Source organism: Furipterus horrens, unplaced genomic scaffold, assembly GCF_987537825.1.
Source record: "Furipterus horrens unplaced genomic scaffold, mFurHor1.1.pri manual_scaffold_5, whole genome shotgun sequence".
NCBI lineage: Eukaryota > Metazoa > Chordata > Mammalia > Chiroptera > Furipteridae > Furipterus > Furipterus horrens.
In genome coordinates this window covers 116,085,243-116,111,875 of record NW_028327175.1, presented here as the reverse complement: position 1 = coordinate 116,111,875, position 26,633 = coordinate 116,085,243, and the positions used below count along the sequence as shown (strand labels likewise).

Here is a 26,633-nt window from a genome sequence, read left to right as displayed (position 1 = left end):
CAAGGAGTTGTTAATACTAGAATTGTAAGGAGCTTAAATTTAGGAGTTTGAATTTTGTTATTAGAGAAAATCAAATATAATTTCAGAATCTGATATGGAAAAATTTACTTTGAACAAAACAGTCTGACAAAAGGCCTTAAAAATGCAATTTAAACTGAAAGAGCTTATTTTTCAAAACAGAAATTTATGCTTGACAGCAATTCAGAGATTTTATTTCTGGCATATAATCCAGATCTTTAAAGGTATAAAAATGTTCAGCACCCAAAACTGGTTTTAATTTTTTTCCTGTCTTTTTTCTCATGTTAATCACTTAGTTAGGTTACAATACAAATGAAACCAAATCCATTTTCTAGACAAACATTTAACAAAAATGCAATCGGGGTCAAAGACTTTCCAGCCATTTATCAGTAAGAATACACAGAGAAAAAACTGTGATATATTGTATAAACAATACAATATATGTAAATCCATGAACGACATCAAAGACTTTAAAAATTCAATTCTAAGCTTTGATTTAATCTTTTTGGTACTGGGACCAATCATTCATCAATCTGAGATACTGTGATTGATTGCTCTGACTTGGTGGCAACCCAAGTTAAGCAATTTAGAGAGTTAATCTTTAAAGCACAATCTGCATTTGAGAAATTATCCATAACCCCAATTTCTTGTAATATGATACAGAGCCTCAGCTCAAGCTATCAAATAAGAACAAATAAAATAAAAACTATTAAATGTTTGGAAAGGACACAAATGAGAAATCAACAAAAATGCAGGCTGATGCTATATAAAACAAGATGGGCACACAAGAATACTGTAAAAATAAACAAGCTGAATGGAGATGACTTATGCAAGCAAAAAGGATGAGTATAAGGTAGCGACGGCAGCACAGTAAAATGCGGTTTTAGTGCTCAAAACTATGTCTACAAGATGCCATGAGGGTTAGTGTTAAAACACTATGACGAGACTTGGAGTGCCACACTGAACCGAGAGAACAGAAGGAGATGCGGCAGCTTGCAGCTTCACTCATCCACTTGCGTGTGTGCATGAACACATGCACACGCGCGCGCACGCACACCCACGGCTACAAACGACTGAGAGTCAGGTACCACCTGGCCAGTTTGTCTTCATTACTAAAATAGGTCCCTTACAATTTCTAATTCTAATATTAAACATATTGAGTGTTTTGTCTGCTGTATTTCACTGGCTAAATACATATAGTAAATTAAAGGCATAAAACTTTAGAGCATGCACACACACCAAGATTATACAGTTTTTCAGTTTTCTGATGAGGAACATGACAGATTTCTGGCAGGTAACAACTGGATTAATGAAAGTGTCTTGCTGGGGCTTGCTTATTTAAAACTAAGTCAATCAATGAATTCTGTCAACATTGAACTCTGACCAGAAACAAACAGATGAACATTTGCGGTTTTAAAATAGATACATGTATAGAGGGGTGGGCAAAAGTAGGTTTACAGTTGTGGGTATGTAAAACAGTTATTCTTGTATTACTTATTATATTGTATTATTTGTAGTCTTCTTTTTATTATTGTTATTATTTTGTATCCTTACTTATGATTTATCTATTAGATAATGATGTCTAGTAATTTAACCTACTTTTGCCTACCCCTTTGTATTATCTTTTTTTTCTAAATGAACTATAGCAATATTCTAGCTATTCACTATCATCTAAATATTCCTATGGAGGCTTGAATTCATGTAGTGAAAAGAAATTCCATGTGCACGAGGGTATGATTATCACTGGTAAGAAAGAATGAAAGTACAGGAACTATAAACCAATTCAGTGGCCATCAGAACAATAGAAAATGAATATCCCCTTAATGCCAAATAGTTCCCTTTAAAAAATAAAACTAGGAATTGAGTGTTCCAATTAATTTTATGATTAAACACACAGCCACTGTGGACTAGCCAGAAGAGTACCGCTGAACACATTCTGAAATGAAATTGCCATGATAATTACATGTGAACCTAAATCACTTCAAAATCCTGGACAAATTCTTAGCCTTTGTTCAAGCAGGACATCAAGTTCAGCAACATCCAGGAAATAATCACAAACCCAATGGAGGAAACCGGCCTGGAACAAACCACTGATGGCTGAATGGCTCCCCATGGAGTGGCTGTGCAAACCTATGCTCTGTGTGTAACTAACTCACATCCCTGAAAAACCTAAGGATCAGTAACTGGGACAGAGAATTAACACATGCTAGAACCTGTCCCAAAGCAATGCCAGAGACATGTGGAGGTTTCAGAGGGGAGTGGGAAGGGGCCCAGGGACTCACTTTAAGACATTTCTAAGAAATGACCACTGCACACAGAATGGGGCACTGTCACCCATCTAGTCAAAATCGGCTGCAATCACCCTGGCAATCAGTGGGTGACACAGATGTTAATGCCAAGTTGCCCTTATCTTACTACCTAGTCCAAACTTTATTTGCCCTGGAAATACAAAATGATTCAGATATTACTTTTTACTTTAAGAGCCTAGTTGACTTTCTGTCTCACGTGAAGGAAGCAGTTTGATGAGCGTGGAATTATAAAGGAGAAATACTTCACATAATCTGATGATGATGTACATCTGGGTACCTAAAGCCAGCACAATGTAACTGCATAGTTTATCTGTAAGGGTAATTTAAATATATGGAGTAAATTTCAAATGCAGATTGTTTTAAGTACAGTATCAGTATATATAAATAATGGGGATATCTATAGATAATATCTATCTTATCTATAGATAATAACTGGAAAATCTATAGAACAGTTTTCCCAATATGAGTTTCTTTCAAATTGTTAAAGCATGGAAACAAGTGAAAGTGTAACCATACTGTAGCTTATATATTAGTTTCACTTGTTTAAATGGTCTCTAGGATATTCCATTGTTTTAAGTGCCCAAACAGTTTAGGACTATAAGCGCCAAAACAATTATTCATAAGAACAACACAGTGTTCATAAATAGTCAAAAGTTGAGAATAAAAATGTAAGTAGTCAAAATGTCCAGCATAAAATTAGGCCAGTGCTTTCTTAAAATTACATGCTAATCCGCCCTGGCAGGTGTGGCTCGGTTGAAGTGTCATCCTATAAAAGGAAAGGCCCGGTCAGGGCATATGCCTAGGTCGCAGGTTCGGCCCCTGGTTGGGGAGCATACAGGAGGCAACCTATCGATGTTTCTCTCTCTCTAAAAGCAATGAAAAAATGTCCTCAGATGAAGATAAAAAAAAAATTTTAAATAAAAAAGAATTATATATTAATTCTTCAAGTTGAGTATGCTAGAAAGCACGCCTTGTGAGATTAAGCTGAGAAGTAGTATACCTATATACTTATAAAATACATTATTAATAAAACTATTTATATCTCTACTCTTGATGCACTCAATCAATAAACTCCTCCAAGGGGATGTACCCTGACACTATCGATTCTATTGAACTTAAATTGTGTTCAACTTAAATATTGCCAAAATCTGTGAGAATTAGCAAAGGAAGGATCTCAAAGGACTCAGGCACAATAAAACGAACAATGAAAAGGCCCCAAACTTGAGAGATGGTGGCAAGCAATCTGTTGCCTGTTCTTCCTTCTATACCCAAAGTGTGTTGGACACCCAGTAGCAGGGGTATTATCAGGGTATAGTTCATTTTAATCTATTCTATTAAATTTTCATAACTTTATTTTGCTTGGCACATAACAGTTTCCAAAGTGAGTTCCTATTCATTATTTCACTGACGACTGACAACTAAGACTATCATGGAAGGTAATGTGCCCATATCACAAACAAGAAGGTTAAGCTTGATATTTTATGGGATGTGCTGATGGCTCCAAAGCTAAAACTGAAATTAATTGGCCAGGCCAGAACTTTCAGAATACTTGTCACTTTAGGAGAGAGTCCACCTATAAAGGGGCTATGGTTATTTCAAACTTTGTGTTAAAATGCTTCTATTGATAGAAGAGTAAGCTAAGACAGAAATTAAATTCCAAATGTTAAAAAATATTTTCAAGTTGTACAGGTGGCACCTCCAGTAGAGGTTCCTTCCTGGGGATGTTCATCTCTTCCCTTTACACCAGCATTTCACTACACCAAATAGTACTTGGGTAAGTGAACTGAGCAAGGCTAGAAACCTTTTCTTGAAACATTTTTAGGTCAAGAGGTTTTTTTGTCTTTTTGTTTTTTAAAGTAGAGTTTTGATGAAAGTTATTAATAATCTTGAATATAGTTAGATATTTTTAAAAGTTTAAAGTTTAAAAACATAACTGGAAGAAAAATAATTTCAAAACTCCAAATTATCCAAGCCTGTGCACATACCTCTGAACAAATAACAAAACACTCTCTATTCATCTCCTTCAAAATATCAGAACATATGTAATTACTAAGCACACAAGAGCAAAATAATAAAAACAGCAAACCCTAATGCTGACATTTAATATTTGAACGTAAAGATGAGGAGTAGGCATGGCGCTTCTTCTCAGTCATATAAAAGAATCTAGTTGCTGATTCATAAAATGGAGGCAATGTAACTGAATTTGACCAAGATTTATACCTGTGCTTCAAGGCATAATGCCCTCACGCTATGGCAACATGTGGCCACTTAAAACACTGGATACAAATAGCTTAATTTTCAAAGCAACCCTCAAATATGAAAGTCATATTTGTATGGGAAATCAACAAAAAGTAATATTTCATTCTCCCTCTACTTAAGATAGGAGGTCTATTCTTTATAAGCTATCAACATTTGAAGAGAATGGCAAATATTACTCTTGCACACCTACCACTCACAAAACCCTGAAATGCCATCTTATAAGAGAGGAGTTTTTCTTAAACTCAGTAAGACACTGGATCTCATTTTGTACTGTGCTACTAATTGAAAACAAAAAATATATGGTTTTAGCACTAATGCAAGTCTTCCATCAGATTGTCCAGCCAAATTATCTAGGCAAATATTTACATGGGGAATAGCAAAATACAATGCTTCAACTTTATTATTATATCAAAAAAGGCATGTCAATCTCTATTAGAGTTACTTTCAACTCTAGGCTCTTCCTTTCATGGTTACATTTTAGAATCTAGACCATGGCTTAAGAAAGAATGTACCTGATGCAAGTAGTATAACAAGTAGTTGTGAGCTTACGTTTTTATACTGTAAAAGCATTCCTTAAAATTAAGAGGCTGTGTACCTGAGTGACCAAGAAACACTGAAATTGTGGCCCCTTTAACTGGAACTTCAGGAAAGAAATAATGTACCTGGGCTATAAGCAAACATGCCTTGCCCTAAAACCTTCCCTTTTCCCTGTAATTCAGGAAGTTGCTCGATGCTTACCTATTCTGATAGCTGTAGTAGGCTGCGTCTCGAGGAATTGTACACAGCTGCTTCCCGTAGCAGCATAAAGTCTGTGGGGAAAACTCATACTGCAAAAACAAAGGAGAAGATACTAAAAATACATCCCCTTTATTGTCATGTAATGTTCTAGTCCACTATGGAGGGTTAGATTCAGTCAGTAAATTATTTCTGTTAATACACTAGTTTTCTAATAATTTGCACAGCTATTTAAAGACATTTTTGGATATACTGTGACAGAATTAGTGTCCAAGAGACATTTATTACTGACAGAGAATGCACACAGGGGCAGGTAGAAATGCTTAACCCAAGGCCTTCCCCAGTAAGCACTTCTAAGCTTTGATCATCCATTACATATCACTTAAAGCAATCAATTGTTTTACAAAAGACCAGACTCCATCTGAGTACTTCTGAGCGCATACGTGTGGCCAAAATATTGAGCCTATCATATTATCACACTGCAAGATTAACCAGGAAAATCCAATTTCCAGAAAAAATTTAAACTGTACCTTGCGTCCACAGCAATATCCAAGGGACTGCATAACAGGGTCAATTTCTTGCTCAAAGACCTCTGCCAGTTTACTGCAGAACTTATAGACCCGGGATGTCTTGCGATTATAGAGCCAGGCATTGTTGAACATCAGCCAGACATCATCCACATACTGCCAGGGTTCTTGGTATTGCCCTGTGTCCAACTTCCGCTTGATGGTGGAAAGGTCCATGGGGTTCTTCACAATGTCAAAGTAATCCTTAAAGACAAAATGGCCTCAATCTAGTGGATACCCCAAATTCCAAATGCCAGCCTTATCTCTTAAAATAAAATAGAAAGTACCAGAACAACATGTGTTTCCAACAGAAAGAAATGAGAACTGACAACAAAATAACCTTATCTTCCTCTGATTTTACTATCTAAAATTATAATACTTCAAATGTGATCAAATTCCTTCAAGGCAAAGTGAAAGAAAAAAGATATTAAAAGCATTGTTTAATAAGAGATGTTTTTGAACACAAGATTTTAAAGATAAGCATTTTCATGCACTGAATTATAATAGTGAGCAAATTTATCAGACAGTATGTTTTTCTAGAGATTCACTCTTGGTGCTACCAAGCACAATGAAATTCCAAGATACACACAAAAACAGAAACAAAACAGTAATACAACTTAACAGAATCTATTGGGTCACCATGGCTTTTCCAAGACCATCCAGGATATCAGAGTGAGAGGCCCATGTATTTTATAATTAATGTTCACCAATTCTTTAAATTCATTTTTTTAGACAAAGTCTTACTTTTAGCCCAAATACAAAGTGAGTCACCAGAGCAAGTGGCCGCTGCGCCCAGGACATGCTCCCCGCTCACACACCTCAACCCCCTCCACAAAACAGGTGGGAAACACCCATTTCCGTAAGACAAAGGTATATTACTGTTTTGACAGCAAACTGCTTTTTCTATTAGGAAAAAAGTCTTCAAAACAAGGTTGCTATTTTACCTAATTTTAAGAAATAAAACATGAATACACAAGTTATATTGGTAAAGTTGTATTTTTACTAAATGAACTTACTGGAATCCCTAGGAGCTGGGGATCTACAGGCTGGCGAAAAGGTAAGGACTCTGGATCCTGTCGATACAGTGCTTCCAGGGTTGGCATAAGAGCCTGTCGCAATTCTTCCGGCTTAAAGACTGCAGTTTGAAAGCACGAGGAAATAACACTATTTACGAGGAACCCAGACCCTCCTTCATGACACTTCAGATGAAACCCTGGGTCGTTTTCTGAGAGGGACTGACTCACCTCCCTCCCAGCCTTGAAGCTTCCAAAGGTTCTCATTCAGCTGAGCCTATAGACATTCTAAAGCTACACATTAAGGGGTTCCCCAAAACACAGTACTGCTGGGGTTTCTAAAAATTGCATCCATGTTATAAGGCAAAATACCACGTCAAGTTTGCTTCTTTAGTGAGAGGATTCCAATATTAAAACTGTGTTGTAATAGAAAATAAAGCTCATTTCCAAACCTCCTTCATTGATCAAATGGTGGTAATAAAGCTATTTCACTGGAAGGGACCTTTCCTCCTCTGATGAAACTTCCCTATTTTTGGCTGAAGTAAATTCAGACTACCTGAGACAAATGGTTTTGTACTACAACCTCACAAATGTGCACAGTAATAGAGCTATAAAAATAAGTATTTTTCCCAAAAGTTCTATACTGTCCCCTCTCACATTTATTAATGCTTATTTCTCCAACCTCTCAGCCATCCTATTTCCTACATTTTCTATTGTCACCAATTCAAGGATAAACAGTGGCTGCCAAATACATCCAAGATGGTACATTTATATGAATCCCAAAGGATTTCTAAAGACACGAGAAAATGTACATAACAGCCTCTGAAGGCAAGAGGAAGGTCGGTCAGCAATAAGTGTGTTACGACCCCACTTCACTCACACACATCCTATGCATAAAAAGCTAACCAAAAAAAGGCAAACACAGCAGAGGAGTTCTGATGACTTGGATTATAAGTGATGTGAGAATTCCTCTTTCTATTTTGAAAAGACTTTCTACAACAGATATGTGGTAAATTATAATTAAATTATATTATAAAATCAGATTAAAATACCACAAACATTTAAAGTTCTAGTTGGGAAGTGGCATGCATTGAATATACTGAGATGAAAACCGTGGCCCTGAGAAGTTTCCTTAAGTTTACTGCCACTAGAACCAGGGACCGCCATGTGTCGTTACTGACCTATGGAAAAGAAACACCTGGCTGGCCCAGCCAGTGTGGCTCATTTGGTTGGCATGTCATCCTGTAAACCAAAAGGTTGCAGATCCCATTCCAGGTCAGGGCACATGCCTGGGCTACAGGTTTGGTTCTTGCTCAGGGGCGTGTATAAGAGGCAACAGATTGATGTTTCCCTTTCTCTCTCTCTCCCTTCCCCTCTAAAATCTATTTGAAGAAAATCACACAAGGAAAAAGGATCCATTCAAAGTACAACACAGACAAATCGATCCTAATGTCAGAGTATGAAAAATCTAGTGCTAAGGATTCAGACTTCACACTGCAACTAATCTTTAGGAAACTTCTACTTGTTGATTTTTGGTGTATTATCAAAAAGAAAAATTCACAATCATCTGAAAAGGTTGTTATTTTTCCTTTCATCAACTACCTATCTGGAGTGGAAGTGGATTCTCTTCATGTACTTCAACCAATATAACACATTAGAGTGAAGGCAGGGACAGATATGAGAATCCAGCTGTGTTCACTTACCTCTCTGAATCACAAAACTGTACTAATTACTGACTAATTACTAATTGTTTTAGAAGTTACTTTTCATGAAAATGTGTTATTTATGCTATGCAACATGTTATTTTTAAATGAATTAAATATTTAAAAAATTTCTAATTGAGCCTATAGTATTATTTTCTAATAGAATAGATGGTGACAGACAATCCATACAAATAAAAACTCTCTGGAGTCAATTTTCAGAATATAAAGAGGTCCAAAACCAAAAATTTAAGAACTGCTGTACTCCATAATCACCAGAGTCCCTTCCAGCAGCAAAACTATACAACAACTGACTCTGAACATTTCTCTGCCATCTTTCTCAAATGTATAACCTGCAACCCTGAACTTCCTGAGCCCCATTCTCACATTTCCAAGGGTTACCTGACAATTTCCCAACACCCTGTTAGCTCCTTACTTTCTGGACACCTTTCAAATGTGATCTAAAAAAATCGCATCCATTGTGAGACTGGCTCACCACACATAGGTCAAAACCCAAAGCATCTTCACTTACCTGCCCCCACCCTCTCCTGCTGCACTAGGGCCACTGGGTCCCACTCCACCACCCCATTACTTTGGGCACTTATTTCCTATCTGTAGCAGCAGAAACCTGCAAGCTCCTACACATGTGCTGTCATGGTGATAATTTCCCTAACACCATGGTTTCTGGTCATCTTCCTTTTTGAATCTGTCAGTGGTTGTTCATGCCTTGCCAAATAAAGCCTGAGATCCTTGGCCTGCTCAAGGACTAAGATGCAATTTCAACTCTGGTCCCACAGCCAGGACATCTCAGAAGACAGCTGTGCCCCTGGGCTGCCCCTAGAGCCAAGGTTTCTTTCTCATTCCTGCCATGAACCTGTGGGTCCTCAGGCTGGAGTCCAGCTTGGTGTCACCATTTCTACTTGGGGAATAGCAGGCAAAAAAGGTAAAAGGGGAGATGAAATTCTTTTTCTGCATTAATTTTTCTTTTTTAAAAAAGACTTTATTTATTTATTCTCAGAGAGAGGTGAAAGGAAGGAGAGAGGGAAAGAAACATCAGTTTGTTGCCTCTCACACACCCCCAACCAGGGGCCTGGCCTTCAACCCAGGCATTACTCCGACTGGGAATTGAACTACCAACCCCTTGGTTCATAGGCTGGCACTCAGCCTGGCATTCAGTCCACTGAGCCACACCAGCCAGGGCTGCATTAGATGTTTTAATGCCCAGGACTGATTCTTTCATTTTATATTATTTTTAAAATTTTTACTGTATTTTCTTTTCCTTACCATTTAGTCCCCTTATACGACCCCTTCCCCTTTCTGCATTAGCTTTTAATTCACTATGGAATCACAACACAATGGCAAAACAGCACAGTCAATAAGTTCAAGACACAACCTACTTTTTTTGCGTGGTTGTGAAGGAGATGCTGACTGAGAGGCGGCACCATTAGCAGTACTCTCTTCTTCCTCTTTAGCTTCTACTTTTACTTCTGGCTTCTTTTCATCTACTTCCATTGGCTCTGATTTCTGCTCTGTTGTGTCTGATTCTTCTTTAACTTGAGAAGATCCTTGTAGGTCATCCTCCAGCATCTTGAAAAACAAAAACAAAAATTACAGATGATACATGGCTATTAAAAACCTCCACTGTAACTCAGTTATTGGAAAGCTTGTTAAAGCCTTCCCCTAGTCAAAGCCGCATTTATCATTCTTTTCCTCTCCCACAAAAGGAAATAGAGCAGTTGGTGTCAGTTGAGTCATTTTAATTTAGTACCAGTTATAGCCCTAATTTAAAAATTTTGTATGTTAGAGCACTTAAAAAATTGACCAGCCGCGGTGGCGCGCACCTGTAGTCCCAGCTACCCAAGAGGGTGAGGTAGGAGGATCGCTTGAGTCCAGGAGTTCTGGGCTGTAGTGTGCTATGCTGATCAGGTGTCTGCACTAAGTTCGGGATCAATATAGTGACCTCCTGGGAGCGGGGGGGCCACCAGGTTGCTTAAGGAGGGGTGAACCAGCCCAGGTTGGAAACGGAGCGGGTCAAAAAATTGCATATAGACATACTTACCATCACCTGCTCAGTAATTTTACATATAGATATTTCTAGTTTGGAATAAAAATCTCCTGGAAAACTGGGGCAAGGATCAAAAACCAAATTGCTCAGAGGGCCAGGCACGTAAAATAAATGAATGCATCAGGTGAGGTGTGAGGCAGCAGGAAGCAGTGAAGACTGGCAAACTGGAGAGTCACGCCCATCTGAAGGCCATGCTGGTGCTCCCATCCAGACTGCTGCCACTGAGGACTGTTAGAACAATGCTGACACAGCTTCTCATTTTTCAAGCAAATCCAAAAACTTAAAAGAGTTTAATTTATAATTTCCCATTTTAAAAAATATTGTGTGAGCCAAACAAAACAAATTTATAGGTTGGATTCAGTCTAGTCAGCCAGTTTTCAACTTCTGCCACGGGTTAATTAGTAAACCAACACACCCCTTGCAAAACTATAAATGAATAAAAAACAGCAATGAAAAAGTTGCAAAATGCCCTTGCTGCTGTGGCTCAGTGGATTGAACATTGGTCCAGGAGCCAAATGTCGCTGGTTCAATTCCCAGTCAGGGTACATGACTAGGTTGCACGTGAGGGCCCCAGTTGGGGGCATGAGTGACGGGCAACCACACAGTGATGGTTCTCTCCCTCTTTTTCTCCTTTCCCCTCTCTCTAAAAATAAACAAACAAACAAAATAGTTGCTAACTGATTCAAACATTTAAAATACAAGCCTTTTCACCACTGAATATATTAGCTGTGGGTCTGTCACATATAGCCTTTATTGTGTTTATATTCCTTCTAGATCTACTTTGTTGAGAACTTTTATCGTAAAAGGATGTTAAATTTTGTCAAATGCCTTTTTTGCATCTATTGAGATGATTTATATGGTTTTCATCCTATTTTGTTAACGTGTCACATTAACTGATTTATGGATGTTGAAGCATCCTTCCATCTCTGGGATAAATCCCACTTTGTCATTATGTGTAATCTTTTAAATGCATTTTTGAATCTGGCTTGCTAATATTTTGGTGAGAAATTTTGCATCAATGTTTAGGGACTTTGGCCTGTAATTTCCTTTTTTTGTAATGTCTTTATCTCATTTTGGTATTGGGGCAATTAATGCTGGTTAAACAAAATAAGTTTGGAAGCATGTCATCTGGTCCTGGACTTCTATTTTATCTAAGATTAGGAACAAGACAAGGATATCCACTATCAATCACTACTTCTATTCAACATACCATCAGAGGTCCTAGCCACAGAATCAGATAAGACAAAGAAATAAAAGCCATCCAAACTGGGAAGGAAGAAATAAAACTTAACTATTAAAACTGGTAAATGACTTTAGTAAAGCTGCAGGATACAGAATCAATATACAGAAATATATTGTTTTCTATATACTGTACCAATAACAAATGATCAGAAGAAATTTTAAAAGAACTATCCCATTTACAATTGCATCAAAAAGTATAAAATATCTATAAATAAATTTGACCAAAGAGTGAAAGACCTGTACTCTGTGAAAATTATAAAACACCAAAGAAATAAATTAAACAAAATACAAATAAATGAAAGAATACATACCTTGCTTGTAGATTGGAAGGATTATTACTGTTAAAATGTCCTCACTACCTAAAGTAATATACAGATTTATGGCAATCCCTATCAAAATACCAATGATATTCTTCTCAGGATGAGAACTCATCTTAAAATTTGTATGGAACCACAAAAGACCCTTAACAGTCAAGGAAATTTTGACAAAGAACAAAGTAGAAGGTATTAGGCTAATATCAAACTATACCACAAAACTACAAAAATCAAAAAAGTATGGTGTTGGCATAACAGTAAGACATATAGAATTCATGGAACAGAGAATCCAGAAACAAATCTTCATTTGTATGGTCAATTAATCTACAACAAATGAGGCTACAATATATCATGAGGTAAAGACAGTCTCCTCAACAAGCGGCATTGGCAAAATTGCACAGATAAGTGCAAAATACAATAATGGACCACTTTCTTATATCACATACAAAAATAAACTAAAAACGGATTAAAGACTTACATGTTAGACCTGAAACCATAAAACTCCTAGAAGAAAACATAGGCAGTAAACTCTTTGCCATTGTTTTTAGCAATATCTTTTGGGATATATCTTCTTGAGCAAGGAAATCAAAAGAAAAAATAAAGAAAAAGATATAGGACTATGTCAAATAAATGTTTTTACACAGTGAAGGAAACAATAAAAAAATACAACCTACTGAATGGGATAAAAATTTGCAAATGATGTAACTAGTGAAAGGTTAATAGCCATAATACATAAAGAACTTGTACAACTTAACACCCCCCAAATGAAATAATCCAATTAAAAAGAGGGAGGAGGACTGAAGGTATTTATAAAATATCAAAATCAATAATTTCTGACAATACATACATAATAAATAAATAAAGCCACACCTTATGGGTTCAAGAGCAAATCAATTCAACAAGATAGTAACACAAGCCCTGGTTGGTGTGGCTCAGTGGATTGAGCATGGGCCTGTGAACCAAAATGTCTCTGGTTCGATTCCTACTCAGGGCATATGCCTGGGTTGTGAGCGTACAAGAGGCAACCAGTCGATGCTTCTCTCCCTCTCTTTCTCCTTCTTTCCCCTCTCTATAAAACTAAATTTATAAAATGTTTTTAAAAAGATAAAAAATAAAAAGTAGGGACATGCTTGGTGGACTCCTGGCACCTACCGCAGGCCCAGGCTCCCCCTTGGGTTCATTGGCATCAGGCTCAGTGTCCTCGGTCTTGACCTCAGCCTTCATTTCCAGCATTGGTATTTCGGGTCCTGGCTGCTGAGAGCTGGTTTCGGCACTGGCTACTGAGGACGGAGTGGGTACCCTGTTCTCAATGCTGGCTGCTGCCTGGGAAAGCTGTAGAGAAACCATTATGTTAACATATTGACCTATTTTTGAGAACTAAAGAACAAAAGTTCAAATAGGAGTTCTAGAGGAAGACAATATCAGGCAGAAACACAACTGACTTCTTGCCAAGAACGTAGAGATGGAACAGCAGAGCTTCTACATGTGAATATAAAATTATTTTCTGCAAGTTTTCTACCTAAGCCACAGAACCTCCTATTTTAAAATTAATTCCTTCCGGTAAGATCATTAATGTTTATGTTTAAAGGCTGAATTATAAATATATAAGTATATATGTAGGAAGGGGAATAAAGTACCTATATGGAACAAGAATATACAATTAGCTTGTTAATTGTAGGAACAGTAGTGGTATCTGGTGGCAGAAGAATAAACAACTATTAAAAGAGAAGGAACCACTGAAAGAATCCTACACTTCCAAAATCTTACCCAATGGAGTTTAAAGTAAACAAACAAATAATGTAAAATTAGAAAGGCTTTGGAGATCACTGGCCGCACGTCCCAGCCAGCCTAGTGATCCTGCCGTGCCTCGGGCCAAGACCTCACCAAAATGCCGTCTCAAATGGAACACGCCATGGAAACCATGATGTTCACATTTCACAAATTCGCTGGGGATAAAGGCTACTTAACAAAGGAAGATCTGAGAGTTCTCATGGAAAAGGAGTTCCCTGGATTTTTGGAAAATCAAAAAGACCCTCTGGCTGTAGACAAAATAATGAAGGACCTGGGCCAGTGCCGAGATGGCAGAGTGGGCTTCCAGAGCTTCTTTTCGCTAATTGCTGGGCTCCCATCGCATGCAATGACTATTTTGTAGTACACATGAAGCAGAAGGGAAAGAAGTAGGCAGAGGAGCAGGTACTTCCTCCCTAATAGAGTTCTCCCAATGGGTCATTTAAGGAATATCTGCCCCACAGCTTCCCCCTGTATAAGGATTTCATGAGTAGACTGGGACACTTAGATTACAAATAAAATCTCACCATTTGACAAGAGAAAGAAAAGCTAATTAAAGCCAGAGAAGCTTTTGATTTTTATATTGCTTGTATCCTCATGCCCTCAATAAACAAATTTCTTTTTTAGTTCATAAAAAAAAAAAAAAAAAAAAAAAAAGGCTTTGGAGAAAAACAAATAGTAATGTTATCTTGAGATTGCTGTTGGGATTAATTTTGATATTTTATAAACACCTTCAGTCCTCAGGGGGAGAAGTGTTTCTAAGTTAAACTGGTAAGAAAACAGATACTAAGATTTTCGTCATAACTGGGGAAGGGAGGTGGAAGTGACAAGAGGGCAACCTCAGGTCCGAGTCAGTGGGACAGCCCAGATTAGGAGAGCACGCAGACGGGGCACTTCTGGCAAGTATATGCTGGACTGGGCAGATCTGAGTCACAGGAAGCACTAACCTGGGTCTGCCACTTTGTCATAAAAAAGAAAATGCTTCCAATTGAAAACAAGGCTGATAGGCAAAGTCAAAGCACATACAATCAGGAACATGACCACATCCTTATGATGTTAGGAGAAAAACTACTAAAACCCAGAAGACATCCATCTAGGACAGATAATGGAAAACACATTGCTCTTACATAGAAGTAGTTTAAAAATTATACAGACGACTCACATATTATTTCTTTACAACTGCTGATTTTTGCAAACTCATTTAATTAGGGAAGATCATCATAAGTCATATCCTACCAAATACAGCCTTTGGAGCCAGTTTGAAAACAAAACAGCTTATTATATGGTTCCTTTCTTTAAAAAATATATCCTCAGGTGAGGATATATTCATCGATTTTAGAGAGAGAAGGGGGAGAGGGGGAGATTGATTGGTTGCCGCCGAAATGCACTCCGACCAGGGATCAAATCTGCAACCCAAGGCATGTGGCCTGACTGGAGATCAAAACTACAACTTTTTGGTGTATGGGACAACACTCTAGTCAATTGATCCACCCAGCCAGGGTTCCTTACGGTTCTAATAGAGTGCAGTTACTTTTTGGGGTTCTACTAAGATGCTGCAGCAACTTCATGACAGAATTTTTTTAAGGGAAAGTTTTTATTTAAGAGTCTCAGAACAAAGATGACAAACAGAGACGCTCACCGGCGTGCCAGGAGCCTGGGCGTGCACAGGCGTTGGCTGCTGCTGTGATGACTGAGGGGTGGCCACGGATGGGGGCTGAACCGGAGTCTGAGGCTGCGGGGTCACCTGGGCTGCTGCCTGGACTGTAGGGGTGCTCTGGGCTTGGCTCACACTGGGCACTGAGCCAGGAGTCGGGGTGGGAGTCTGCCCGGAAGATGACACAGGAGTTGATGGCTGGGTGGGAGCTGCTGGCTGAGGAGGAGTCATCCCAGGCGCTGCTGGATGCTGGAGAGATGGCATGCCAGTGGCTGTGGTAGCAGGAGGCGGTGTCTGGTGCAGTGGTGACTGTGTCACTGGTGGGCAAGGAAGCTGGGACCCTAGCATGTTCAGAGGGTTAGGAAGAGCAGCACCAGGTACCTGTCCCTAACAGAGGGAACAGAGTATGTTAAAATTACCTCCCCCATTTGAAAATGCAGCAACAGATTTGAAGAATTAAATACATGAAAATCTAATCATGGGTTTCTTAAAGAGGGCTGCTGGTTTCACGGGCATGTTCCATTTACAAGAATTCATACAGTTATTCACTTATTATATAATGCGCACTTTCCAATAAAATTAATGCTATCAATGCTTTCTTATACTTTGATTATTCACTGTCAAAACTTCTGGCTTAAGCAAACATATCCACTCAGCTTACTAGCTTCATGCTCCATAATATCCACCTACAGCTAAGACCAACAGAAAAGACATTTATTTTTTTAAAAATGAGTTGTTGAAATAGTGAAATGTTTCAGTGTAGGTCTCAACTGAGGACATGCTTCAGAATACCTGCAGACCTTTGAAAAAGTGATTTCAAATCACTGGTCTAGAATGAGGGTCTGTAAACTACTGTCCGTGGCCAAAGTCAGCTAGCTGCCTATTTTTATAATAAAGCTTTATCGGTACATAGCATGCTCACTCACTTATATTGGAATGATCATGGCTGTGGCTGCTTTTGTCCCACAACAGTGGACTTGAATAGTCAAGACAGAGAGTAAGTGCCCCACAAAATTAAAAATATTTAAAGGAAAAAGTTGTTGACCCCAGTTCTAGAGCAATGACACATTAGGGAAATTAAGAATTAATTAGTAGGCATTTATAGAGTAAATCCAGTGTAGTCAATTTCTTTTATACAATATTACTTCATGTTAAAAAATTTAAAACATGAACCTCAACTTTTGGGGAAAGGTTTGGCCTATTTTAAGTTCATGTACATATATATACAGCAGCATTTCTAATACAGCAGTTCCTCTCTATATCGTGGTTCACTTATTGCAGCCTCACTGTATTGCAGGATTTTAAAAAATATTATATTTAATTATTTATTGCAGATTTTTCGCTATATTGTGGGATTTTGCGGTACTGTATACGTATGTTGTTAAAGTCACGTAGGTTTAAGTGTAGAATATGTTTAAGAACATACGTAGTGTTTATAAAACTGTGGAAAAGGTTAAGAAGGGAGTGGGAAAGGTCAATAAGGGACTGGGAACGGTATATAAGTGTGTGGGAAGGGTTTTTTTTTTTTATTTTTTATCACAGACATGGTTTAATTTTCAAGTGAAACCATATTTTAAATGAGAAGAAACTTTTAAGATGGTTAGTTGCTGGGAAGGGTTTCTAAAGCCTTAAACTATATATAAATACTAAAATAAATGTAAGGTTCCTACTTTGCGGATTTTCACCTATCGTGGGGTGGGTCTAGAACGTAATACCCGTGATAAGTGAGGGAATACTGTATACTATAACAATTATCAAAAGGGGATAAAAGGTAGTAAAATGAATGAAAAATAGTTCTCTTCAGCTTTAGACTGAATAAGTAAAAACACATTCAATAACAGGACTACTACTCAACTGATTCAGTTAGCCTGACTCCACCTGGGCAGCTCTGGGACAGGCAACAGGATGCACAAACCAAATCATTAGCAGTGAACTCATGGGACCTTTCCCTACTCACTCTTTAAAATTCAATGTCTCTCAGGATTGCATATGAAACTTAGAATTTAAAAAACACACATAAAAATCAAGAAAGTGACAAAAAACCCAAAAATCAAAATGTAAAAGCACACAAACAGAACAAAACAAAAAAACAATACCACAAACCACTCCACTTTTACATGAAGTTCATCCCAAGGTAAGTCATTCCAAAGAAGGTAAAATGACAGGACAAAAATGAGAAAAAATCAAGAGACACTAAAAGATGAAAATGAAATGTGAAGTCTAGAATTCTGATTTCCATGAAATAGGACATGCTCAGGTCAGTAGGAACCTGGGGCTTTATCAATGTAGGTGGCCCAAAGGCAAAGAGTACCTGTGACACGCCTGTCTGGGCCGCTGGCTGGCCCATGCTTACACTGTTCACACTCATTGCCCCACTGGATGAAGGGAACTGGTTCTGTGGCAGAAACTGGCTCTGCGCTGGTGCCTGGGCCATCATGTTGTTGGCATGTGCACCCATCATGTTCGAAGGCTGAGGCATTCGGGAAGGAGAAATGGCCATCTAAAAGAAAATAAGCATCATGAAGAGTTCAGAGGACAAGGGCTGAAGTATTCAAGATAAACTAGGAGAGAGAGAAATCATCAAATCCTCCCCACCTCTTGAAAAGAGAAACACCACTCACTAAGACCTTATAGCTTCCAGGCACTTTGCCTGTTTTCTCATGCAAAGTCTCTAATGAGTCAGCTTCAGATTGTCCTCTGGATAGAAATCAATAGCATGCTATAATTTAAAGCTCAAAAATGTCTTTCTGAGTTCTCTGAAGCATCTAGAAAGCAACCTCAGGAGAGTAAGCTATAGGAGCTAACATACACTGACAAGTTCCTCTTGGCCACAAATCTGAGGCTGCCTGGTCCATGTATAGAACTTTCATCTTCTCACAGAGGCACAAGTTCCCATGAATTTGGCATCCCAATAAAAACAAATGGTCAAATAATTTTGACTGTAGTAATGACGATGAGAGAGAAAGATTGGGGAGAGGGGTATTCATACATGAAGGAAATAAAGCATAACCCAAATGCAAAAGAATAGGTACCATAGGATTCTAGACAATTTACAACTTCATTGATTAGAGAATTTTCCCTGTTTGGGCAAGGCCTTCTGAGCACAGCTAAGAGTAAGCAAGACTTACCCCTGGAACGGAGCCCATGCTGTTCATTGGGACAGGGTGGTTCATGGGGGATGCTGCACGTGGTCCCATGGGAGCTTGTGACAACTGTACATTCCCCAATGACATTGGGTTAAATGAATTAATCCCTGTAAACATACCCACAATGGTTTGTTAGGAAAATCGTCCACAGGAAAACAGAATTACAATTCGCCCAATAAACTCTAAACAAAATAAGATGGAATACATACTTAAGACATACAACTAAAAGGAAATCACCCCGCTAAGTAACAGACGATTAAGTAACAGAATTTTCATATCCAGGAAAAATGGCACCAGTGGTGGTCAGGGTGATATGGTAATGGGTGGGAGTAGGAGGCAGGGCAGAATGAGGAGATGAGGGTAGGAAGTCAGGTAAACCACAAAAAACAAGGCTGAGGAAACAGAGATCGGCATGGCAGCACCCTACACACAAAGCATCAAAGTGAATAAGGAGACAAGGCTACATTGGGAGGGCGCTGCCATCAACTCTGGAAGAGGTGTTAGCACCCAGGTGAACCAGGGCACCCATCTGAGCTAACTTCTCTCTCCCTAACACCTGGAGCATCTGGCTTCCATCTTCTCTCCTTCAGGAAGTCTGATCTCATTCCCCAACTCCTACCTGGGGCTCCTAGCTCTTTAAGCTGGGTTTATATTTATTGTTACAGCCTGGGATAAGACTCAAAATATGGTTTTAGTTTTGTAAGCAAGTGTTTAGAAAGCATCCAATGGCCGCCAGTTCTCAACTTCAGCCTCAGCCTTCTCTCTACAGACTAGAGAAATCTCATTTTTGCAGTACCTTTGCTGTCTCAGGGCTGCCCAGTCTGCAGGAATGTCACACCATGAAAGACACCTACTAGACCATGGCCTCTCGTTCTCTGTAATTTTCCACAATCCTCTGTAAACTGTTTCCTCTATAAAATCAGTTTATCTACCATGTCTTTTTCAGTATGCAGTAAGATTACTGCAACTTTAAAAATGACCTCTTCTCCCCTCCCAAAATACTCTATGCAGAGCAGAACAAAGCCTTGCATTAGAATCTTCTGGATATGTCACCACCACCGTAGTTCACAACCTGTAAAAACATCCTACTGTTCAAGTCTCAATCTGACAAAAACTGCAAAAGGTTTAAAATGCCCTGTCCCCAAATTCCCAAACTAAAATGACGGCACTGACCAAACAAAAACCACAGAATTTCAACTTGAGAAAGAATCTCTAAAGTTTTCAGACCAGCTTCCAGCAAGTATCCCAGCCTAATGCAGACTCTCTGAGTACAAGCCCTCCTGGCTGTGCTTTACTACCTGTGCTCACAGGTCCCAGAGCAGCCACGCATTTTCCCCACCTCACCCCAAGCGCTGCTCACGGTTCCAGGATGAGCCTGATGCACTCCTTTCACACACTCAGAAATGTTTCCTTCCCTCACCTACAATGCTCTTTTGTGAGACTCTTAAGAGTAATGACCTTTCCTGTCAAAAAAAAAAAAAAAAAAAAAGGCAAAGCTAAATCCTACTTCTGATCTCCTTGGGGAGCTTTCCTACAATCTCCTAACTTCCAAATACAACTGATATTCATACTGCCTGTGGAAATGAATTCTGCTCATTAGCAAAAAGGAAAGGAAAAAGAGGAGCTATAAGGAAACAGAGAGAAAAAGGGGGAAAAAAGACCCAATATACTTAGTGGCTGCTGGTAAACCAAAATATGATTCACAGCAATAGATAAATACCTTGAGAAACCTGCATGCGATTCACTGGTAGGGGCATGGGCCCGGGCCCATCTATAATGGCAGGAAAAGAAAAAAGGTTATTTAAAATAAGTCTTGATTTAGGAATAAGGAATTTTATATTGAGTACTTCAAACTTTAAGGAAAAACCAATCAACAGGTCCCAAAGCACTGTGCATTCTGATGCCAGCAAACCCATTAAAGGGCCTTTCCCTGAGAGAGACTCAATGTCCAAGCACAGGGGAATGCACAAGGTCATGAACCACTATTGGTATCCAAAATGTGAGCTACCTGAGAACATAATTCCACATACTTAGAAACACACCCCAAACAAAGAAGGACAAACAAGTAAATAGGCTAAGGGCTAGTAGAAGGAAATGAAGGCCTTACTTGGAGGTCTCACAGGTTGTGACTGTGGGATCCCAGGGGGCTGTGCCCCAGGGGCTGGTAAGGCTGGCTGGTTACCCAAGATGCCTTGTTTGTGTAAACGTGACCTCCGTTTTTCTTCTAGTTCTTTTTGTATCTTATAGATTTTCTCTGCTAATAAGTGATAGTATTCATCCTAAAAAGCAATCGTATTTAATATTATGATGTCAAAACTGTAAAAAACAGATGACCTAATTTGCATGGTCTAACAAACTACTGAGCTTTTTAATTAAATATATTGGCAAAGGTAAGTATTCAACACTTCTAACTAATAAACCAAATGCCCAAATTCTTGATGAATTCCTAGTTACCCTACAGGACTTACTAGATAGTAGATACTAAATGGATGTTATATTTCATTCCACAGTTGAACATCTACTTGGGCATTCACTGGTGCTGGCAATAACATAGTACAAGCATTATAAACAACACCTACATGGACATGAACATGAATGACATCCATGGATAAAATTCAATTTTGTATACCTCATTTACCACTATAGTGATGATATGATAGTAAGAGAGTTGTGCAGGGACCTCATGTCTTATCTGCTAAGTCTCTCTGGTCAGCCCCCTCAAGATGATGGGTCTACCCAAATAACATATTCCCCACTCCCAGACAAGTAACCAGATAGATGCAGTCATATCTACCACAGGTGTTGTGCCGGCTAGAACACATATGGCAACCTACCCGGCTATTGGCAGACTCATACATGTCCCCTTCTACTTTCTTAGCATAGGCCACTAGGTTCTCCATGCGACGATCCTTCAGGGCTGCAGGGTCAGGTGTTGGGAAGATGGCTTGGACGCTGAAAGGACAACATACTCTATCAACCCACTTTCAATACATCCATCAATATCTTGTCATTTTATACATGACATGGAAAGAGAAGCTTATGTACCTAAGGGGGCAATACATGGTTGAGAGAAATCTCCAATCTCTCTTGCTTAGGATATGAGTACACAATACTAACCTGCTGATTTACCTACAAGTCCAACATAATATTTTGCTATTAATAATAAATGCTGAGTCACCTCAAGAACAGTATGATTTTGTGCCCTGACTGGTGTGGCTCAGCTGGTTGGGTGTCATCCCACAAATGGAAAGGTTGCCAGTTTGATTCCCAGTCAGGGCCCATGCCTGGGCTGCAGGTTCAGACCACAGTTGGGGTGTGTATGAGAGGCAGCCAATCAATGTCTCTCTCTCACATCAATGTTTCTCTCCCTTTCTCCCTCCTTGCCCCTCCCTCTAAAACTGAAAAAAAAGAAAAAAAGAAAAAGATTTTGAATTCCTACTTTATAACTATTTCTTAAAAAATTTTTTTAAATAGTAATTTATTTTTAGAGAAAGAAGGGAGAGAGAGGGAGAGAAACATCGATCGGTTGCCTCTTGTACACACCCCAACTGGGGACCAAACCCGCAACCTAGGCCATGTGCCATGACCGTGAGTTGAACTGGTGACCTTTCGCTTTGAGGGACAACACTCAACCAATTGAGCCACACCAGTGAGGGCTTATTACAAAAATTTTGATTAAAATCATGAAGAAAAAACTAAAGGAAATTGAGTTGGTTAACTCTGCCTTCAATTTAACTAGCTCAAGAAAGTTAGCTATTAACTTCCTGAACATTCACTAACTATATGATGCCATCTGTATTCACTAGGCCTAAGTATCCTCAATCTCAGGGGTCTCTACAACTATAATCTTGAGCCATAAAATAAGGCAATTCTTCTGAGCTAATCCCAGTCTCCTCCTGCATCCCACAGCTTAGAGGACACATCTGGCTACACTGGGAGTGTTGGCCTCTGTGACATGGGTCCTAGTTCATGCTCCTCTACAGGGCAGAGCCATGAATATTCTGATGACCCCTCCCCTGGGATGCAGAGTCTAGGATTCTCTGGTCTGCCAGTAGTGGCTGTGGCTCCTAAAAAAGGATGTGACCCCTTTTAGCTACCAGGGTACTGTCACCTGGGACCACTCAGGAATTAAATCAGATATCGATGAAACTGTAAAACTGTCACAGTATCATTAGCCACAAAATGTTTGTGTCACATGTGAATAACGGGTGAAGGGGAACATACAGTTTATGCACGAGGTGGCTTCGCAGGTCCTGAGTGACATGTTCATGCCAGCTTTTCCGAACGCCAGTGCTGGAAGGAGGTGCTGCTGTCGGTATAGTGCTAAGGGGTCCAATGTTTCCAGAGTTTGAGCCATCATTCATCAGTGGGCTAAGGGAAGAACAATAACGCTTTAGCCACCCACTGAAGTGATTCAAATGCACTTCACAAAGTAAGGTCTTGAACTTTTAAAATATTTAAGTTAGGAGAGCCAAGTGATGTATATATAACAAAATTAAAACCATATTCTATTATCTGCTCTATATTTATAATTAAAAGAAAAATAGCATGCCCCCCACCCAAACTATTTTCTTCACTGCCCATTTGGAAAGAGTAATGGAGCTCTGTGTGATTCCAGCCCACTTTCATGTGTGACTGTCACTCAGAGAGGAGCCAACTGAAACATGGGTCTTACTTTGTGGCCCCAAGGGAAGTTGGAAGAGCTGATTCTGAAATCAAGTTTGGTGGCTGCTGATCTGTTGTTATTCCTCCTGCTGGAATGTTCATTGGGTTATTTCCTTTAAAGACAGAAAGAAAAGAAATTAACTCCTAACTTATAATATACACTTAAAGAGTTCTGATAACAGATAAACAACAAGTCACCATATGAATAAGTGATTCTTAATGAGTTATAATAATAAACACTATGGCAGAACTCTGGGAGTTATATTTTCAATAATGGTACTTGATTTGAACAAGTTCAGTTGCAGACTCCTTCCCACTGTACTTTGTAACTAAAATAAGACATTTTTATGGAGCCTAGACGATATCATACGTATACTCTATGGCCGTGGAAAAAACTTGAAATGATCCATTTCAGCTTCAGATTTTGATTCTGGCTTTATTAATATCATCATGCCCTAAACAACTAGGCTGACTTGTCACATATATGTCATCTATTTTTTGCATATCAGAAAATAAAACTATAGATGTTAAGAGTAGGTGAAAAGCATAAAAGGTCAATATGTCTACAGTATTCATTTTACAGTATGTATATAAGAGAAGCTAATATCTCAAATTATACCATCAATAGTAGTGGAGTTAGATTAGAACTCAGGTCTCAGGACTTCAAACTAGTGTTCTGGTCAGTACAAGTTAGATATGTATTAGGCAGTTGTTTTTCAAAAAACAACAAATCTGTTTTTAATCAGTCATTTTTAAGAGTCATTTTTAAGGTTAAAATACTTTATCAAGAAAAGAACAAAACTAGCACAACAACCTTGATTTAACTTGACAGATGTAACTGCTTATCGTAAGCCTAAGTAACTGCTTATTGTAAGCCTAAGTTTAAAAGGACTACGTCAATTTAAAGAAAAACATTAAGGAAATAATATGCAGAATTGGCAAAATGTGGGGATGTATAAGCAAAAGACCAAATATTGGCAAATAATGGGTTGAGATGATACTAGGTAAACAGCATATGGAGGATACTGAGACAGGAGGGATTTTCTGAGACTCCTGTTAACCTATCCATGCCCCAGCTGGTCACTTCCAGCTTTGGGATAACCCATTACTGAGACATGCTAGAAATGACAGACCATCTACAAGTTCTCCATCAAAAAAATGGTTGAGTAAGCATCAATGCAAAGGTACAACCCCAATTATAACCTGTGAGACTTTCCATTCTGAGCCATATGAAAATGCCCTTTATGAAAACTGCCCAGACAGAAGTGGCGTAAACAAGCAACAAAAATGATGGTTCATTAACAAATGCCATTCTTTTTACAAGCCTGTAACATATTATTTGCAATAGACACATTAGCTTTTTCCTGAAATGTTTTTATTTCAATTGTTTAAAAGATACCATCACCATAACATATATATATATATCAATGTGAACTTAAAGTAAAAACAATTAACTAAAAACAGCCTTGGGTTCCAGGAGGACTTGTCATTCCCATCACTGCATTTGGACAAAGAAGTTCTCAAGATTTCCTTCACCTACCCAGGGGGTTGAGAGTCCTCATCTGCTGGTGAGTTTGAGGCTGTGCTGGTTGCTGGCCAGGAACCTGAGGCTGCAGCTGCGTCTGGGGCTGGTTCAGGTACGGGAGTCCAAGGGCAGCATATGCTCGCTGCATGGAGCTGGGGTCTATGGGATTTGGGTTACTTAAAGAAGTAGCATTCTGCTGGCCTGCACCAACAGAACCAATTGTGTTCTGAATTCCACTAGCTGGAGACCCCAGGATGGCTATAACAACAAAGAGACAAACAAAAAAGGTAAGTGAAAGGGAGAAGGCCATAAATGATTTAAAAATTAGGAGCAAGTAAAAATTTATTGGAAGACTGTCTATGTATGTCAGGAAGTATCACAACAAGGCTACTAAGGAAGAAGGAAGTGTGCAAAGAGAAGGATCCTATTTTATCCATCTGTTCTGCATGGTAGTAGTTGAGCAAAAAGCTAAAGAAAATCCAAGCTTCTCTCTTAAAAAGTAACAGACAATAATATCAAGAAAGCATTTAACAAAGCTGGTCAAGAAAGAGCGTACCTGACTGACAGACTAATCTAGTTGAAATTAATGATGGAAAGAAGCTTGGCAATTCTGCAAGAACTTTCATTTACACAGGTGTCACCTCAGCACCGATATTTGGTAAGTGGCTCTGCCTTCCGCAGCCACCCTTAGCTGCTCTAAAAATAACCTGTGGCAACATAAAGAACTCTATTCCCAAGAGCTTTAATGTTAGATGACAAATGACCCCAAACTTGCAAATCTTTCGTCATTTCAAGTTCAATTCATCAGTCAGTCCGTCCATCCATCCAAATGTCCTTATTTGGTGAGTACTTATCATATGATAAATTTTATGGCATACTGTTTATTCTTATTCCTTTCTGTCCAACTTCTCCAAACTTTAGAGTCATATTATAAATAGCAGCTGATAAAATTGATACTATAACATATGATCTTAATATATAAAATACTTGCACTAAGGCCTTCTTTAAAAATCAGACCATTACGTATATGTTATATTTTCACATTTAAACATCAGTGGTACTATAACATAAATGACTCAAATACTTATCAGAGTAATTTAATTAAACCAAAAGGTCTAAAAAAAAAAAAGTGGTAATTACACATTCCATACTATTAACTTTTCTAATAAGGATATTGAGATCTCAAACTAATTAATGCTCATTAGTCACAATTACACACACTGAGCACCTCATTATTGTAAGTGAAAAGCTATTCTAAGGTGCATTTTGTGACAAGTGTGTAGCTAAAATAAGTCATATACTATATCTTTATTTTTTCTAATATGTCCCCAAACTTTAAACATGTGCCCATTGTACATCTGAAATCAATATGCTAAATTTTCTAAAAGTACTATGATGTAAAAAGGAAAATAATAATGGTAGAATGATTTATTTTTCATCACCTCATGGTATAAGAAAGAAAAGACCCAGACCACATTTGATACACATAATGATCAATTGTGGAGAGGAACTTAAAGAAACATGGTATCTATATGGCCTTTCATTTCTAAGCAAAGATGCAATAACTGTGCTTTAGTGACAGTTCTTCCTTTTATATTCCACTTTTCTCTATACTTCCCCAAATGCCATCCTTT

General features: G+C 38.6%; 1 protein-coding gene, 1 non-coding gene and 1 pseudogene across 2 annotated transcripts in view; 2 read left to right on the top strand and 1 right to left on the bottom strand.

Annotated features, from left to right (window-relative positions):
* The window catches only part of CREBBP (CREB binding lysine acetyltransferase), a 141,150-nt gene that overhangs the window by 24,017 nt on the left and 90,500 nt on the right, over positions 1-26,633 (bottom strand). Inside the window, exons 6-19 of the mRNA XM_090277122.1 lie at positions 25,015-25,257; positions 23,485-23,587; positions 23,034-23,180; positions 21,644-21,761; positions 20,917-21,088; positions 20,530-20,580; positions 18,792-18,916; positions 17,975-18,163; positions 15,649-16,050; positions 13,374-13,553; positions 9,998-10,187; positions 6,904-7,022; positions 5,852-6,091; positions 5,325-5,413 (exon numbers count right to left, since the gene is read on the bottom strand). Coding sequence (XP_090133248.1) covers positions 5,325-5,413; positions 5,852-6,091; positions 6,904-7,022; positions 9,998-10,187; positions 13,374-13,553; positions 15,649-16,050; positions 17,975-18,163; positions 18,792-18,916; positions 20,530-20,580; positions 20,917-21,088; positions 21,644-21,761; positions 23,034-23,180; positions 23,485-23,587; positions 25,015-25,257 — 2,368 coding nt within the window. The remainder of the gene's footprint in view (positions 1-5,324; positions 5,414-5,851; positions 6,092-6,903; positions 7,023-9,997; positions 10,188-13,373; positions 13,554-15,648; positions 16,051-17,974; positions 18,164-18,791; positions 18,917-20,529; positions 20,581-20,916; positions 21,089-21,643; positions 21,762-23,033; positions 23,181-23,484; positions 23,588-25,014; positions 25,258-26,633) is intronic.
* On the top strand, positions 10,421-10,717 carry LOC150009356 (signal recognition particle RNA). The gene has a single exon (XR_016511533.1).
* On the top strand, positions 14,100-14,409 carry LOC150009355 (protein S100-A10 pseudogene; annotated as a pseudogene).